Source organism: Falco naumanni, chromosome 4, assembly GCF_017639655.2.
Source record: "Falco naumanni isolate bFalNau1 chromosome 4, bFalNau1.pat, whole genome shotgun sequence".
Taxonomy (NCBI): Eukaryota; Metazoa; Chordata; class Aves; order Falconiformes; family Falconidae; genus Falco; species Falco naumanni.
The window spans coordinates 75583422-75601471 of NC_054057.1; the positions used below are offsets into that span (position 1 = coordinate 75583422).

Consider the following 18050-nt stretch of genomic DNA (forward strand, 5'->3'; position numbering starts at 1 on the left):
GGGGGCACGGGGGCCGTTGCCTGTACGGCGGGGGGCCGGGGTCATAATCCTGCGGGGACTGGGAGGGAGCGGTTAAAAACCCGGGGGGGGGCGGTGAGCGGCAGGCTGGGCCAGCTGGGGGGCGGTCAGGTTAATTTAAAAAATAAATTAAAAAAAGTTTGGTGGTTTCAGCCCGTTTAGGGGAAGCTGGGTAGGGGCTGGCTGGCCCCTCGCTGGCAGTGGTGCGGGCCGGAGCAGCCCACACGCGGGGTGCAGGGAGGGGGCCGCGAGTGGGACCCCGGTGCCTTTTGTGTGTGGGCAGCATCCCCTGGCCCGGCACCCCGGGGGCTGTGCTCTCGCTGGGCCTGCAAATCAAAAAGAACCCAAAAACCAAACAACGCCCTTCCCCCACCAACAACAGCGTCAAAAACCCACCAGGCCAAAAAGCAAAGCAAACAAAAACCCAAACCCAACAAACAAACAAAAAAAACCCCTAAACCGAACAAAACAAGCACACAAAAAAACCTGCAAACAACAAACCCCACCTAACCCGCGCACACACACAAAAAACTCCAAACAAACCCACAAAAAAAAAAAAAAAAAACAGACCCCAAAATCTGCCCCTGAAGTATTTGTAAACTCAAAGGCTGACCCTGGTAAAGTGCTGCTGAATGTATTGATGTATTTGGGTCAGCTTCTGTATAAAACCCCACTGGCTTTAGGGCAGGGTTAAACCAAGCATGTGCTGTTCTCTGGGTCACTTGGCTTAACTCCTCCAAGTAGTCAAATCGGCTTGCGGATGGTGAGAGGAGGGTTGTGCTGGTGGCCCCACTTGTCTCGTTGGGCTAATAAGTGTGCCGTGTACAGTGACCTGTGTCCCAAGGAAAAATGACTGCAAACTTCAGGCGAGCTGAAATTTTGTGTTGGTGCTTTGTTACGCTGACAAGTGACAGGCTGACTGGACCTGCTCTTGGTTTATGTGTTAAGCTGAAGCATGTCTCCCTGCGTAAATTGAACTTGAATATTGAACTGTTGGCACTAGAGCTGATGGATAAAATGGCATAGTGTGACTTCCTATGGAGTAGCAAGGTGAGGAATGAGGGGCTTTCCTTCAGGAAAGCTTATCTACTGCTGCAGGTTGGCAAGGACCAGGGATTTAGCATGTGGCTGTGCGTAAAAGGTCAGTGGTGGCTCTTTGGTGAGAAAATTAATTTACGAGATGAAGGGGTGGAAGTATTAGCCGTGGAGCTTATTTTGATACATACATGGAAAAAACTGCTAGCTTTACAAGCCTTTGAGAGCAGAATGCTGTATGCTGTTCCTTTTTCTTCTTCCCATCTCAGCTAAAAAGGCTGTTCCTTATTGTGTTGTAAAGAACGTGTGAATGTTTGTGTTGCTTGTCTTTGATTATAATCTGCAACAGGACTCCGGGCATCTCTGCAAGGTGTACAGAGTGGTGGCCAGGCTCCACAACAGTCCACTGGCTTGCAGCCCTCTCTGCTGCTTCACCCCTGCACCACAGGTGGTTCGTGGCGGGGTGGGTGTAAGATGAAGGCCCACCTAAGAAGATGTCTGCTTCTAAAAGATCGAAAAAAAGGCTTATGCTGGCACTTTGAGCCCCTTTGAGGCTTCCTCCTATCGAGCTATGAGAGACTTGTTCTCAAGTTCTTATGTGAAAGAGCTCTAACAAACATCCTACAGCTTGGTACCATCTTATTATTGTGTAAAGTATCTGCTACTATGTCATTGTCTACTTAAGTGAAAGGCATTTCAGGCAGAGGAAACATCACACAACTTTCTCTCCACCTTACTGTAGAAGGGGGGAGGAAAGACTACGGCCCTGCAGAATCCACCTTTTTCTAACTGGAAATATCAGCTTAGCTGGGTGCCAGAGCTGGCTTTCACATGTTGCAATAGTATTTGAGGAAGTCTGGAATTCTTCTATTTTCAGCAGTTCTTTGTCAAAAACAAAACAAAAAAATTGCTTGGTTGTTCTCTTTCAGCTGAAAAGAAACCACCACGGGTGGGAGAAGTAATAAAGTCACTTGCTGGTGAGTTTGACCATCCAACAGGCAGTTCTAATGTGGAAAGAGCTGAATGACTTCATACTAGCCTGGATGAGAAGCAGGGGTTTGGAGGCTTTGACTCAGGGCTTTATGTATATTTAATATATAAACTCAGTTTCTGATTTCCAACTATTTGCCTGTATTCTGTTAAGTAAGCCTCTCCTACAAATGGTAGAATAAAAGTTAAGCATATGGAAAAACCCTCAGGGATGTAGTGCATGATTCTAAATAAAATAGAAACATATAGTTAATATCACTGCCTCTCTTCCCTTTGCTGTGTGTGTAGCAATGTGTATTCCTCATGGGAGCCCTCACAGTCTTCCAGCTCAGCTAATATGTCGTGGTAGCTTTGCATGCGGTATGTGTGCCACTTCTTGTTAAGGATTCACCATTTCTCTGAAATGCTACTGAAGTTACAGCAGGGAAATGCGTGTGTCATCGGGGTTCATATCCTTCCATTTCATGCCCTCTTCCGTGCCCACTTTCCCCTGGTACAGTGCCAGCTGGTGTATCTCAAGCTTATAATTAACTCTCTGCCTTCTAGGGTTTGGTTCGTCTGTGAATTGCTGTATGGGTTGTAGCAAAAGGGGGTACGCAGGCCAGCTGGACTCTGCAGGGAGCTGCAGGCTGTTGAGTCTCCGTGCTGTTGGCACTGCTGTCAGCATGTCACGGGATGCTTTGTGAAATGTAGCTGCTGTGGTTTTCAGTGTTCAGGTATGCAATAACTGAAACACTTTTACTGTCTAATTGGGACGGTTAAGGTGGTTGTTAACTAGATATGCCGCTTCACTGCATTGACAGCTCTAGCCTCTCTGAGTTTTTACAACTGCACTGGGCTCTGCCAACTGAAATCGTGCTCTTCCCTGGTGTTACCCAGTGAATGGCTACAGGTTTGGCTGTGGATTGGGGTTTCTAAGTGATCTAGCTGTAGTTTAGTGAGTCACTGCTCTTCAGCTGAGCTGTGTTTCCTAATATGTGCTTTTAACCAGATGGAAATACAAAATAGAGCAGCTAGCCTGGGCCACTGGAGAGGCTGGCGTTGAAGGATGGATGTTTAAGGAGCAGATGTATTCTGTAGTTTCTGTCTGGTTTTCTTTATGAGGTGGTTGAACATATTTGTTTATAATTTGGGTGGAATACATGAGATAACTTTAAAAACATGTCTGTCTTTTTGGTTCAAAAGCCCTGTGAAGTTGCATGTCTTTAGCTAATATGGTCCAGCTGCCCAGTGGTAACACCTGAAAAATCCTACATCATTATCAGTGCTATTCACCCATCAGTATATTGTGTACTGAGTAGCTACCTTTCACTACCTTTTCTGATTATTTTTTTTTTTTTTAGGAGTTATAGCTGGAGTCCCTCTTGCTTTGAGAAGCAGAATGTCTGTCTCGCAGCTCTGTTTTGAGGAGAGAGTATAGAAGGTCTGCCGTTACACTGTCCCCAAGGTATGAAAGGTTTGTAGGGCACATGTGAATTACCAGCTGTCTTTCTTCTGCAGCTTCCCGTGGATATAATAGTCATGGACTCTTTTTCTCAAACTTCTCTCAGTTACAGAAGTACAGGGCAATAAACCTGTGGCAATCGGGTATTGCAGCTGCCAGGGAGTAAAAGATCTGTCCAAGCAGCATGGTTAAGGCCGTTGAACTACAGCTTGTGCCGCCCCGTTGCTCTGTTGCTGGTGACACTGTTTCCAGTCCAGGTGATTCTAGACTGACTGGTCTTTCCTGAGACTTCCTCCTGTAGAGATCTCTGACCCCCTTCTAGGGAGGTGCAAGAATTCCTGGTTTAGCAGGTGGGGTCAGAACGGGGAGCAAGATCGCAGTTAAATACATTTGATGAGGCTTCTCTTGCTATATTTGCACTTACTTGGAAGGTTCCCGCACAGCCTAGGTATTGCGCTTGCATAATCATATTACAGCGTTACGTTACAAGGTGCCCCGTGCCTCTTGGGTCGGGTATCTGATATGTGATAGCAGCCTGGGCTTCCTGGGTGTTTGCTTGTCCCTGCTCCACTCACTTCAGTTTGAGCTGGATGCTCTGCTGATGCATTTGCTCTGCGTAAACTTGTTCTGCATGGACTGGCTTCTAGTACCTGTAAGACTCATAGAGATCCAGCAAGTCCTGAACATTGTTCCTTGGATAACGTGGTCCTCTGCAGCATAACTGATTGTGAGACCCTTCTTCTACAAACATTCCCCATTCCCAGGTACTCAAACTTTTTAATGTCTCTTTTTCCCTTTTCTTTGCTTAGATTTTACTGTGTGATGGCATTTTGCAGCAGTCTTTCTGAGAGAGAATCGCCGTTCGCCTTCTAATTCATGTTTCACCTCCGTTTTTGGGCTTAAAGTGTCAGGGATAAGCTGTCTTAGTGCTCTGATTGTTGAGTTCCGTGCTACACTGCGTCATGTTGCCGAGGGCCGTGTCTGCTTAAGCAGTGGAATTTGAGTGGGGTGGAATCAGCATAGTGTCTCAAACCAGCTATCCAGTCTTTTGTGTTTCTGATGTTCATAGACGGTATTAATAGGAGCAATGTAAAGGAACCTAAAGGAATTGCAGAAAGCAGCCTAATAACCTTTTTTAATGCTTTGTGCGTTTCCTTGAGATGCTGGTTATTGATGCATATTTGAGGGTTAAAACCCCAGCAAGAGAGTCTGAGGGAGGAATCCTGATGAGAACAGTGAGAGGTGGCTAAGAGAAATGAAATGCTGAGGACTGAATTGTTTCCATTGCATGCAATTATTTCGTTAGTTCAGCTGGAAGCAGTGGGCATCCAGTCAGTGGGATGTGATTGCTAGCTTAGCATCAGGCATGTTCTTTAAGCATGCTGTTTCCTTTTTCCTTTCTTTTAGTGGGTTAAAACAACTGAATGCTACTTTGTGCACAAAAGCATTTAAAATGCCAAAATACGGGAAGCTGTGGAAGCTTTCAACAAGGGGGATTTTGCGTAATGATTACAAATGTAATGCAGAAAAGGGGGATAAGGGGAAGAATCGCCATTTAAGCTTTGCAAGGCTCTCAAGACAGACTCCTTCTCCAGAGTACAATTGAGTCTGGCTTTACATCTCTGTTTTGTGCTTTAATTATCGTGAGTTTTGTTGGAGCTCGAAGTTGAATTTGCTGCAGTAGCATTGGGAAGCAGCAAAGGACGCTACTGCGTACTGAACACAGCACTGGACTGGGACTGCCAGAACCTGCCTCTTGTTCTGTCTCTGCCACTGGCTTGCTAAGCGAGATACTCTACCTAACGTCTCCTCCTCTCTGTAAGAGAGTTAAGGCTTCTAGTAAGGTCTGTTTGTGAAAATTGCTAGAATATGTTGCAGTGTTTGGCGTAAGGGATCTAAAATTTTCCAATTTCTTTCTATTACAGGTGTGTAGTAAAAATGGTGCAGAAATACCAGTCCCCAGTTCGAGTCTACAAATATCCTTTTGAGCTCGTCATGGCAGTAAGTAATACTCAGCACTTTTACTTCTCCAGCTGCTAAGGGCTGCGACCTCACGCCAGTGGGGGTGGGGGACTGCGGTTTTGGCTTGTGTGTCTTTATGGCAACCTTATGGGTACATTGCGGGAAGAGAGGTTTAGCTTTTATTATCTTTTTGTCCTTTCTTCAATTTTCCATGAAAAAAGAGAATCAACGTTTCAGTATTTTAAGAGAGGCAATTTAGTCATTAGAGGGGAAAAAACCCTAACAAAACACAACTTTCTATCATTATTCTTTCACAAGGAAGGAAAAGATTGTGATGTTCGGGTAGGCAGGGTCAGTTTGTGGCCAGACACTGTCTTTGCCTTACCACCAAATGCCATTCAGTTTAGAATCTCTCTAGATATGACCCCAATCAGTATTGAAGGGTGTATGTATCTAGAACTTGATTCTAAATCACACCAAGCTTTTTGATTAGGTTAAAAGCTAGAAAAATTCTTACGTATAGTTCTTCCCTGCTTACTCTGTGATTGAAATGTTGAGAGCTCTTGCCAAATTTTGTGGTTTCAACAAGGGGCTTGGGGGCTGTAATTGAAGTTCTTTCGCTGGTGATGCAGAAAGCTAATGTGACCATGGCAGCTTCCTTGGGTAGAGTTTAAAGACATTTGTGATATTCTGGACTTTGTCCCTGCTCTTCAAGGTGTAAGTCAAATATCCTTCTGAAAGGTTTGCTGTTTGCATTTTAAGGGTGGTAGCACTGAGCATTTGGGCATTTATCGGAGATGCTTGCTTATAGACTCTGCTTGCAAAGCTTTGTTTTGTAATCTGTTGGGCATGTCAGTTTACTGTAGGGATCCCTGAGACTAGTATTGGCCACTTTTAGTCTGCTGCTTTCTCCCTTGTCTCCCTTCCCTGCTGAACAAGGACACCAATTTTCTTAGTCTATTAGAGATCAAGAATGAAGATGGAAATCTATAGTCAGTTCAGGTAGCTGACATCCTTCCCATGGCTCAAGGGACAGCTTGATGTAATATGTTGCATTCCTCTTGACAATGTTGTCTCTTCCAGGTTCCTGGGAATTAAGTGCCATAAGATCTGTTTTATCCAAAACTGCCTCCAGGCTTCTATTTCAATAATTAAAACAGGGGGAGAGTATCATTGTTGGGTCCTAAGTGTGAATAACGGACCCCAAAGATAGCAGCAGTTCCTCAGCTGAGAGTGGTTGCCATTCACTTTGCACCCTGATCATCAAAATTAACACTTTTTTTTGTTTGACAGTTGGTCTCGGTCCCTGATCCCCCCTCCCTTCACCACCACCACCACCACCCCACACCCCAACCCCCGCCGTCTTATCCAGATTTGCCATGTCTTTTAACAGCTAAGCCAGCAGCATGCTGTAGAAGTGTACCAAGCAGTAGTCTGGGGCTGATGTTTATGGTAGTGAAACTTTTCTGGCTGTGTTCTTGGCTCAGTGTATCCTGTGTTAGAATAAAACACCAGTACTTGCTATGAAGATACTGGTAGTATTTGCTCAATGCATACCTCTCCACATTCCTGTAGTCTATATTATTAGCCAGATAAACCTAAGACCAGATGCCTGTCAATAAATTGGCTGCTAATATAGGAGGGCTGCCTCTAGACAAATCCTTTGTAAGCTTGTTAGCAGAATGCCTAAAGGCCAGGGTTTGATGGTATTTATTTTTCAAGTGGTTTAGTTTTGTTTGCTTTCAGTTTTTCAGCATATCCAGACTTGAAATTCCCTGGGATTTCAGGGCTGGAATTGTAAATGTCATCCTCTAGTTGTTCAGCAAACTCAACTTCCCATTACCTTAGCAAAATTATTGGTCCTCTTTCTTATGAAGATCAAGTTAAGATCAAGCTACTTGTCCAGGGTCATCCAAAGGACTGTGGAGTGGAGTAGGGAGCTGAATATAGACCCCTTAATCTCACTCTAACATCCTGTGAAAATCATGTGTTCACAGCAGGATCTGCTTTATTATGAAGACTGGCCATTATAAAGTAGTGTCTCAATCTAGTGGCAGTCCACGCTGGCCGAGCTGGATGTAGGATTTGTTATCGCATTTCATGTGTTCAGATGGAGTCTTCCATTTGTGTGGAGGCAGTGCAGATTTCACAGAGCTGTCAGGTGCTAGCTGTCAGTCGCTGGAAGTTTTGCAGGGAGAGTGGGCGTACAGTGAAGCTGTTTCGCTCCTCAGCACGTGGCATTGCTGTTAATCTGCTTCAGCATAAATCTGACAGCAGTTTCCTCGGCACTGGGAACCTGATACTAAGCTGCTTTCACCTCCTCCCCTCAAATGCTTTGTGTGAACCTTTGAAGTGCTGAGGTCTTATACTGTGGTTAATGGTAGGAAAGCAGAGGTCATATGGGTGACCTCAAGACACCTCCTTATGTTATGGGTCTCAATGCTCCCTTCAGCCTGATACCCTTGTGCTTGATTCCTTGTCTGTATAATGGGGAGAGTCATACTTCCTGCAGTCAGTCGTACTTCCAGGCTATGTCGTGAGATAGGTTAGTGGAGTTTGTTAGGAAAAGTGTGTGTGTGGGGGGGTGTTCCCCCCAAGAACCTCAGCTGTTCTATAGAAACCCCACTATAGAAAACAGTGCATGTGCTTCATTCACATATGTGGGTCTGAGAGACGGGGTTGTCATAGCCAAATGAGGCAAATGATTAATTGCTTCCTGGCCTTGTTCAAACACACAGTGTTTCCCATACCTTGTGTGGAGCCCTGCCATCAGGAACACAATTTATCTTCCTTGGACTTGTACAGAGTGCATGTGTGTGCAGCTCATCGTCTAGACAGCATGGGGCTGTGCTTGACAGATGAGCCAGTGCTTTTACTGTTAATACCTTTGTTATTGTGTGTCTCTGGATAATTGTCTATAGATCTAGACTGCTGCTTACTAATACTTCTGCAGCTTGTGTTCTGGTATTTGCAGGCAATAGATTTCACGTATCTTCCGGGTCCTTGGAAGGAGGACCACATTCCCCTTCTTGCTCTCTTTGCCTATCTTGTGCATCTGAGGAAGTAAAAAGGAATTATCAAGTCTCTTCTGGTCATTCAGGAGTTCTGAATTTTCTTTTTCTTGTTAGAAGAGTCTTCCCTTCTAAAAAGATTTAAAAAAAGGATAGCCTTTCTGCACCTGTCCAAATTCATAGACATTTTCACCTCCTTTGTTCCTAATCTGCACTTGTGTTCAAGGATCAAAAATGTTATTCTTTGTAATCTTGTCATGTTTTTCCCTTCCATTTTATCTCGTGTATCTCCTTTTAAATGGAGCTGTTCCCTCCAAGGGGCTGTCCATGCCTTTCTGGGCCTGATCTTGTCTTTTCTTCAACTAAATCAGCAGGTTTGAGATTGCATGTGTCTCCTGATTTTTATTTTATGGCCAGGAAAATCCTCAAGTATAAACATACTTTTTGTTTTCTTTGTGTAGTAGTTTTAAAGCTAAAAGATTGATTTTACTGAAATGTTATAATGAGGGAAAAATCCAGAAGGAGGGGTAATTCTACCACATAGCTCATGAGTGGTAACTTCAATGTAAATTGCTGTGAACCTTCTCCGACATATGGAGATGAGCATTTGATTTGCGTGAGCAAGTCCAAGATGCATATTTATATAGGAAATGGAGAGATTGCATATTTAATATTATTTGTGGCCAATGAATGACTAAGTTAGATGAGAGAGTTTTAGCTTTGAAAGTAGTAGGGAGTTTTGTTCCTGTTAGTTGTAGTGCATTCAGCCCTTCACACTTGCAATTGACGTCTGTCATTTTCACATATTTTATAGTACAAACTAAGTTTGATTAGGATGGTTCCTAAAGCTACAGATCTGCAATAACCCACCCAAGGACTCTTACGTGGTCCTCTGTACTTCACTGTTGCAGCAACTCAAACTACACATGGTGTAAATGAGAAACTTCATGACAGCACTTCTGTCAGTTGTTTGGTCCTCTTGCCACATTTACAATGCACTTAATGTTTGGCTCTTACTGCTGCTAATAGCAATTTACGGTTTCTGCTGCAAGCGAGGGGTTTCTCTGCACAGCCTGATGCCAAGGGAATGGTAAACAGTGCAGATCCGCAAAAGGGGAATGTTCTGCTTGCAGGTAGTTATAACTTGACCCAAATCAAACCTTTATTACTTTGCTATCTGAGATTCTTTTATATGAAATGAAAGCTCTGCAAAACATAACACTAGTAGGTTAAAGGCTGGGTTTAGTTAAAAGCTAAAAAGGTATATGTACATGTGAAAATATATGGGTGTAACGATGCTTAAGCTTACTGCATACAGTATATCAGCTTTGTGTTGGCAGCCTTTGAGAGTTTTACTACCGTTATCTAAAAAATATGTCATGGTTTTGAAAAAGCAGCACAAAAATCAGGCATTTGGAAGTCTGCAGTAGCATCAGCTCTGATTGCGTATACCAGCTGTACTCTATGATTAAGACAAAACTGCTCTTGAGCCCCACATGTGCATGACGTGACTCAGTGCTTCTTTCTGCTTGACCTCATTTCTTGGTGCTGCCCAGGGCATGTGTTGACACATATGAGCAGCTGAGAGCCCCACCTCTTGAAAATGCACACACGAACAGTAGTGCTGTGTGTTTCTCACTGCACTGAGTGGTATTCTTCAGTCTAGGGTGCTTTTGCTAATGCAGTGTTAGTTTGGGATGGGGGGCAGTTGTTCTGTGGGTGCACATGTGGTATATGGGCATTTCTTGAGCATCACTTGGACTCCCCAATAGATCTCTTAGGTGGCAGCTCATGACTCCCCTGCCTGTGTATGCAAGCGAAAGGTTGCTCATCTGAGCTCCTGGCCTGCCACCTGTACTTGCGAGCAGCTCTGTGACTCTTTCCTAGTTTTAGTGGCAACTCAGTGTTCTTTGTGTTTAGCTGATCTGGAGTTCCTTATTTTTCAGGTAAGATAAACTAGGAAATTAATGGTATATACTTCTGTTTCTTAGTACGATTTGAGTGTCGGGGGCACTAGCAAGCTGACTAGAAAACTTAGTTTGGGCTACAAATGTTGCAGGTTTATTTAGAGTCAGAAGTTACTTCACATGGAGTAAGCAGCAGACGGTATTCTTTCTTCAGTGATTTTACTCTCTCATCCTGTAACACAGGGTCGTAGCCCACCAAAAGCAAATATCCGTGGTCCCAGTGTGAGATGTCTTTCTCACATGCCTGACCCTGCTGAAGCAGTCTTGATAGTCATTTGATTTGGCAGGGGTCCTCACTCTTGCCCCTGAATAATCCACCAGCAGATCAGCCTTGACTACACCAGCTATTTGCATGCGGGCAAAGCTGCTTTGCAGCCACTGAAGTTTTGCTCGTTTACAGCAGTTGAGGATCTGGCCTACAGTTATGTGCAAGAGTCAAACATTCAGAAAGACTAAAATCAAAATGCATCACTTATTTTGCAATTGTTCCAACTTTTTTTGGTGTGTTGGGAGGCTTGTATATATGCAGTCTAATTGAAAGCAGCTCCTTGCTATTTTAGCCGTCAGGTTTAGCTGCAGGAGAAGATACTCTGAATACTGGACTTCAGGTCCTGACAGCTAGAATTGCTTTCCATACTCCTTTTCAAAATTATTTTTATTTGTGCCTTTTCAGCATCAACACGCATTGTGTTAAAGATGTTAGATCTTTCAGTAGCTGTATTTGATGACTTTTTCCTGTTGCATTTAGCACATTGATTGTATACAGAGACTGCTCAGATACTGATATATTGTGCATGCTCTCCTATCTTATGCTGTGGTGTCTTAAAAGATTCAATATTTCGCTGACTGATGCAGTGATGCTTTTGCAACAGAACCTGTGAGCCCTCTTTTGCTAGGTAGGCACCACAATGTGCCCCAAATGGCTTGCAGTACACATTGGTAACAGATAACATGGTGTGTGAAAGCAGTATAATGTACAAGCAGACTGATGTCACTCCAAACACGCAGAACTAACGTGGTCCTTGCTAGACAAGTTTAATGTGTGTGTTCACAGCCTATGCAGGTCTTGTAAAGGCTGCGGCTGTCGTGCTACATAAGATGTACCACAATACATTTTGGGGGTTCCTGTATACCTAATTGCAATTAAAGATTGGAATATCCCCATCTGGAGCTCCAAGTTGTTGTCATTATTCTAGTATTGTCACAGGCTGGTTTTAAAGGAAAGTACAATCTTAACTAAAATATTTGACGCTGGTTCATAGCCTCTGTTTTCAAGTGCAAACTCTGGAACTAGAAGAGCACTTGCTGTAAGGAGAGCGGAACGGGTTCTGGCAGCTGGAATCCCTCTGAAGCAGCAGTGATGGTGCAGCTGAGCAGAGGGCTGTGCAGAGCAGCACAGAGACTGGAGTGGAGCTCTAAGTGCAGCAGCTGCAGGAGTGCCAAAGGAGGGGTTCCTGCAGTGGCCTGCCACCCACTGTGTCCTTGGATAGCCTCAGATGGCACAGAGTAGAGCTCTGCAGCGTTTAGCCCGTATGCCCGGTGCTCAAAAGCTGCTTTGGAGTTGCTGCAACGTAGATAATGACACGGTTTTCAGATACTGTCTGAAATGGTATTTCTTGTTGACAGTACCCTAGAGACTGAGAGAGAATCAGCGTGCAAGGGGAGAAAACATTTTAAAATAGGTTTGGTGGTTGTTTTTTTTTTCAAATAGGTGTTCAATCCATGTTGCATATGATGTGAAATGCCCCAATAGTAATCTGAGCAATAGTTAAGAAATGGATACTCCCCTACAAAACAGAACCTCCTCTCTCTGGCAGGATTGTTAGGTCTATAGAACTTGCCTCTTGAGTGCAGGGAAATCGTCTTTGGATGTGGATGGTCTGTCTGCAGCCATGGTCTGTGCCAGTTATTTTAAGGCAGTTTCCCTTGTCTCTTCTTTTTGCCATGATTTGAAGGTAAGTTTGTCGTGACTGGCAGAAGCTGCTGGGTTAACATTTTATGCACTTACAGAGAGGATCTAGTGTTGACTCAAGACATGATGCTTCAATGTGACTTGATGGTTTGAAATCATGCTGTCAAGATACACTATAAATATCCCATCATCTTACTGCTGAGAAGCATGTGGCAAGAAAGGTCTGAAAGTAATGATCTCTCTGTCAGCTGGGATAATTCTTCACAGCTGTATTCATGTGTTCAGTACCTGTGCCCTGCCACCACCACCACCTCCTGGTATTAAGCAGGTTGAGAGTGAGCAATAGTCAGGCTGAGCAAAGAGCTGACATTTATCTTGAGATTATGGTGTGGGGTATTTCCCCTCAAGCCAGTAGAAAATGTGTGGTAAGTGCTGTGTACCACAGCTGCTGGAAGTGGATGGAAGAACTGCTCATTCATTCAGAGTTTTGGAGAACTGCTGGCAACATCTGCCTATCTGCCCTGCTTAGTGTGTCTTGTGGGGATCACACAAGCCTCTGATAGCTTTGCATTGCCACTGCTAAGATTCCATTTGCTGGGCAAGAATGGTTTAGGAGTGGATGGTGCTGGTACCATGTGTGGATTGGAGAGAAGATTTGCAGTAATTCAGATTCTGTACAGGATAGCCCGTTTTCTTTAGTCACCTTCTCCAGCTGCAACATGGAGGCTTATTTCCCTGAAGGGTGAGTTGTGTTTTAAGCTTAATCTGATCGGTGCAGTCTAGTGCTGGAACGGATGAACTCTGAAGCAAGCTATAGTTCAATGGCACTGCACGCAGCTGGAGGTATCGCCATTATCTTGTATTCCAGTAATGGCTAGAAGACCCTTCTCTCTTCTACTTAACATGTAGGTGCAGAAGACAAGTAATAAGCTCTTGAGCAGGGACCAGAAGAGGTGAGAAAATTTACAACCATCATCAATTGTTACATCTCAGCCAGCATGGATGGGTTTTTTTAACTGCTAAGCACAGTGACCTGCCCAAATTTGACCCGAAGTCACAGCCAATTTGTATAAATTCTCACAGCAGCTTCTGGCTACAACACACTGTCCTTCCAGCTAGGCGTTACTTTGTAAGCCAGCCCTTTTGATTTTGGAGTGGTTCACTGAGCAGTGTGTGATGTGCCGCTTGATTGCGGTGGTGTTTTGCTCTTTAAGGTGTTAGTCACCTGGGATGGCTGCTTCCTTGCCTTCCCATTTCAGTGTATCTGTCTCTTTCCACAATGGGCTGTGGCAGATGTGTCCAACCAGTCAGCAATGGCTCCTGGATAAGACGCCACTTCCATAGCTGTTTGTAAACAGCGCACTGTGCTGTTTCTGACTCAAATTGCTCTACCACCAAGTTTCTCCTCTCTAAGCAGAGAATGCCATAGCAGAATAGCTTGAATGGATATTGTTTCTTCTCAGACAGGAGGTCAGGCACGTCGTGAGTTAGCTTTGTGCAGCTGCAGTGCATGTCCTGGTTTTAGTAGGTTTGCTGTGTCACTCAGTTGTGCCTGTATTCTAACAGACAGCTGCTGCTCCCTGAATTGTTTCTTTCACCAAAATCTGAAGAAATGAGGCAAATTATTGGCTGTAGTCCAGGGAGAGAGAACACTGGGTCAATGTTTGTAGCCTGGGTTCTGTGGTCCAGTGGACTTCTCACTGGCAAATCTTTTTCTTCTTTCTAGCAAAAGTGTTGTGATTTGGTTTTTTTCCCCCCTCAGGCCCCAGAGACTTTCTGCTACTCTGCAGATGCTCTGCACCTCTTTAAAATGAATTTCCCTTTTACCTGACTTAAGTGCATTTCTGTACCCCAAACAGCCATTTGATCCTTCCCCTCTGCCAGTTGTTCCATGCGTACTTTATTTTGCAGTACTGTGATCAGCTACAAGCTGGTATCTGTTCTGGATTATTGTGTCTGGTGAATATGTATGCAGACTCTGTGGTTCCCTTCAGCGTGGAGATATAGTAGTAGTAGGGACTGCAAGATTAAATGATGACTTTTTCCCTAGAAGGCCATAATCTGAAAACACCTGAATCTGGAGAGAGATATTTATGTATAATCAGAGCTGCTCAAAAGCTAGTCCAAATGCACCCACTTGGTACTTAAGTGATGACTGGTTTTATCTTGCTTCTCATCGTCTCTTTTGAAAGAGATCGTGATCTGGACATCTTTAGCTCAAAACCTGATATCATATCTTCTCATTTTCGTTTCATCTGAACACAGATCTACATTTTTCTTCCTTTATCCTGGCAAACTGCACATGACTGTAACATGACCTTGAGGAATCTCAATACAGACTTAAACTCTGTGTTTGGTCATGAAAGTTTGAAGTGGTTTAGCTCTTAGCACAATGATGAAGTCTTATCCTTGTAACATATTCATATAATTGCTTATAACAGTTCCTGTCTACATCAAGTGCCTAAAAGTTTAGTTTCTTCATGTGTTCTACTCAATGTAATTTTCCCTAATAGCTGAGCTTTTACATTCTTAAAGATCCTTCTCAAGTTCACCTTGGCATCAGTCCATAGTTTTTCCATTCCTGTGCTCTTGCTTGAATCTGAAACAGCAGTTCTCCATGATGCCATCACTGAGGAAGCTCTACCAGTATCAAACAAACAAAACCCCAAACCAAAACCAACAACAAACTAAACCCTGAAGACATGATGGCTGTGCAGCCACTTCAGAGCATTACTTATCAAGTAGAAGATGAATGTTTTCCTGCCAACCACTGTTCCAAAATAGCTCTGTATGTTTCTGCATGATTTCATGGACAGCAGCTTTTAGCATGCAACCTCTATATATTTACTTTGCTCTAAGATCTCTGTATGCTGATAGGGAGAATCCAAAATAGTTTGCTGTGTATCAGTGAGAGGCTTGAAGAATCACCTCTCCTGGGTGACTGGTGTGGGGGCAAAGCCAGAACTGCTGCCCTGGAGTCAGTATGCAGCCCCAAGACTGAGAGGATAACATTCCCTCTAGAATATTAAGGTATGAAACTAGATCATCTAACAAAAGCTGCCTCTTGATGGAGCATGTAGGAACCACTTGGGACCCAGCAGACACTGGGCTGGAAGAAACTGCCAGGAGCCTTGATGTGTGCAGGAGAGTTTGGGTTTTGAGGTGTTTTGTTTTGTGCGGTAAGTCAGTGCTTGGATGTCCCTGTTGTTTTGGATTCCTGAGGCCTCTGTTGTGTAATTGATTTCAAGGTCACTCAATAGAAAAGGATGATGAAACCTGCAGAGGAGAAACAGGAGTAGCTGTTATAAAAGATCCTGCCCTCTGGCCACGTTCTCTGGATAGGATAGGCAACAGCAGTGATACGGCTATTGTCAGTCTACAGGAGATTAAAGTAGAGTGGGGAGCAAGGACACACTTGCGCTGTCGATATGTGTAACACCTTGGTTCTAGGAAGGTGAAGGACTCAGAGAGGACCTTTGTGCTCTGGAGGGAAAAGGGGTTAAGCAGGTGAAGTATGGGGATTGTAGAGGAGGGCAGTTTCCCCTTTCCTCTGTGGTTATGAGGCTTTGGAATGTCATTTTTTTGGTTTTGATGCTTGTATAAGTCAGTCAGCCAGATGCCAAACAAGAACTTCTCACAGATGCATTTTTTTTGTACTGGTTACTGTGTATTTGACCAACAGAAGTGCGTCTTCCTTTTGTTGTTCTCAGACTGTCTTCTCTCAGGCCAATTTTCATCTGTCACAGTGTTGGTCCTATGATCTGTTTGGCCAGCATAGGTAAAACCACTCAGTCGCATCTCCCAGGAGACTTCAGGGCAAAACTTTGGTCAAAGCATTCTTTACTGATTTCGTAGTCAGCCATATTGCTGTTGATTAATCATTGCTAGGTGTGATTAATTATTTGGCAGCTTCTGTGGCACTAAGGGGTCTTGCGCTGGGATGCAGAGGTCACCATGTAAACAGCTTGAAATAGCCTTGTCTGTGCTACGGCTAATCTGGGGTTCTGTGGTCAGGCTGGAGGCCCCCCATGTGGTGGCAGACCCTGTGGCCGCTTGGCCATGCGTATTCGCACAACACATTTGCTTGAGGCACTTTGGGATAGCGGGGCAGGTTGTGCCAGGGGCACATTCACACAAACACATGCTGCAACCTTGCACAAATTTCCCTCATCATCCCTTCAGTGTGAAAGGAAGGTCTGACAGTACTGAAACCCTGAGTATGTTATGACTTTCCTGCATGTTTTAACTTCTTTTTTTTAGCTAGAAAATATGTTTCACTTTTAATTTTTTTCATTTATTTTCTATTTTCTGAATTTTTTAATTCAACAGGCTGTCAGCTATATCTAAATGATTTATTCTTTTTTTACAGTTCAGATGCACCCTGAAATAATCAGTTATATTTCCAAGCAAAATCTCTTGGAGAGTTCAAACAAGATCCCAAATCCCTCTGTCTTCACTCAGCCCTCTTGTGAAATTTGAAGTGTAATTTCAATCTGAGGGAGATGACTGCAAAGATTTAAATGACATTTGTATGTTGGTTACATTGTATACAGTCCACTACAAAAAAAAAAAAAAAAAATCAAACCAACCACTTTGCACTGTTTTTTGCAACAATTATTTTGGCAGCATTCTAGGGAAAACCAGCTTGGTTTAGGAAGGACACTGCAGGGCTTGAGCCACCAATCTCTTGTGAAATAGTTGTTTGGGGTATGAAGAAAGCACACTGATCTGAACCTTTAAGAAATTATTGTGAACTGGGTTGTTGAGGAAGTTTGCTTGGTGAAGTGTATGTGTGCAGTCTCTGGCATGCCTAGGCAGCTTCTGCCACAGTGTAACTGCTTGGGGATTTTCTTCAGTTCCATCTGGTGTGAAGTCGATACTAGAGACTGATTATGCTGGAAAAGGAGCCCAAGCCGCAATTCGGTGTGATGTGCTGGCTTGCTTGGGCTGGAGGATTTGCAGGAGGTGGGCAGTGTGAGCTGCTTCTGCCTGTCAATATTAATCCCAGTGGTGTTTAGGAGAAGGGAGAGTGGCTTCATGGAGCCATTCTTTTTATATATATATAAAATTTATATTTAACCCTGTTCAAGACTTAAGACAACCACCTTGATGACTTAAAGAAATATTGTGGGTATGCACTTAAGAGAAAGTAGTGGCACAGTACTGCTGTTATTCCTTCTGGGGAAGGAGTGACAGAGAAGGGAGAGACAATTCATAGTTCCTATACACTAGTCAGTGCAGAGTTAATACAGTAAGGAGATAAAAGAGCAAATGCAGGCAGATTAGGAGCTGAAGTATTAAACAAGCTAACATTAAGTACTCTGTGCCTTTCATTTGACTGAGATAATCTGATGTTCACCTTGCACTCTGCTGCAGAATCACAGAGGAGAACATAACAGCTAGTTCTGGCTATGGGTTGAAAAAAAATTGTAATATTTCTCTGTCTTTATAATTCCCTCAATTTCTCTGTTGGAGCAGAAATATGCTGTTGTGTATAGATACTGATTTTGATAAGAGGATGCTGGGTGCAAAAGATGGGCTGCCCTATTCTCCTGATGGGTCAGTGTCTTCAGTGATGATGGCATGTTAACAGTACAACTGTATTGTGACTGCAGCGTGGTGCTTCAGCTGTCCTTCATATGATCTCAGGCATCTTCAGCTGCTGTATTTTTTAGAGTTGTTGTGCAAAGAAGATTAGCAAAGGACTTAGA

The 18050-nt window shown here is 43.7% G+C and overlaps 1 protein-coding gene across 5 annotated transcripts in view; it reads left to right on the forward strand.

Moving 5' to 3' along the window:
- The window catches only part of SEC14L5 (SEC14 like lipid binding 5), a 39004-nt gene that overhangs the window by 431 nt on the left and 20523 nt on the right, over nucleotides 1-18050 (forward strand). The window contains exons 2-4 of one of the 5 annotated variants that reach the window (XM_040590660.1): nucleotides 1983-2030; nucleotides 3387-3490; nucleotides 5413-5488. In XM_040590660.1, coding sequence (XP_040446594.1) covers nucleotides 5426-5488 — 63 coding nt within the window. In that variant the 5' untranslated portion in view covers nucleotides 1983-2030; nucleotides 3387-3490; nucleotides 5413-5425. Of the gene's footprint in view, nucleotides 1-1982; nucleotides 2031-2062; nucleotides 2760-3386; nucleotides 3491-3523; nucleotides 4252-5412; nucleotides 5489-18050 lie in introns of those variants that run through there. The other 4 variants (XM_040590662.1, XM_040590661.1, XM_040590665.1 and 1 more) reach the window with 4 other exon arrangements.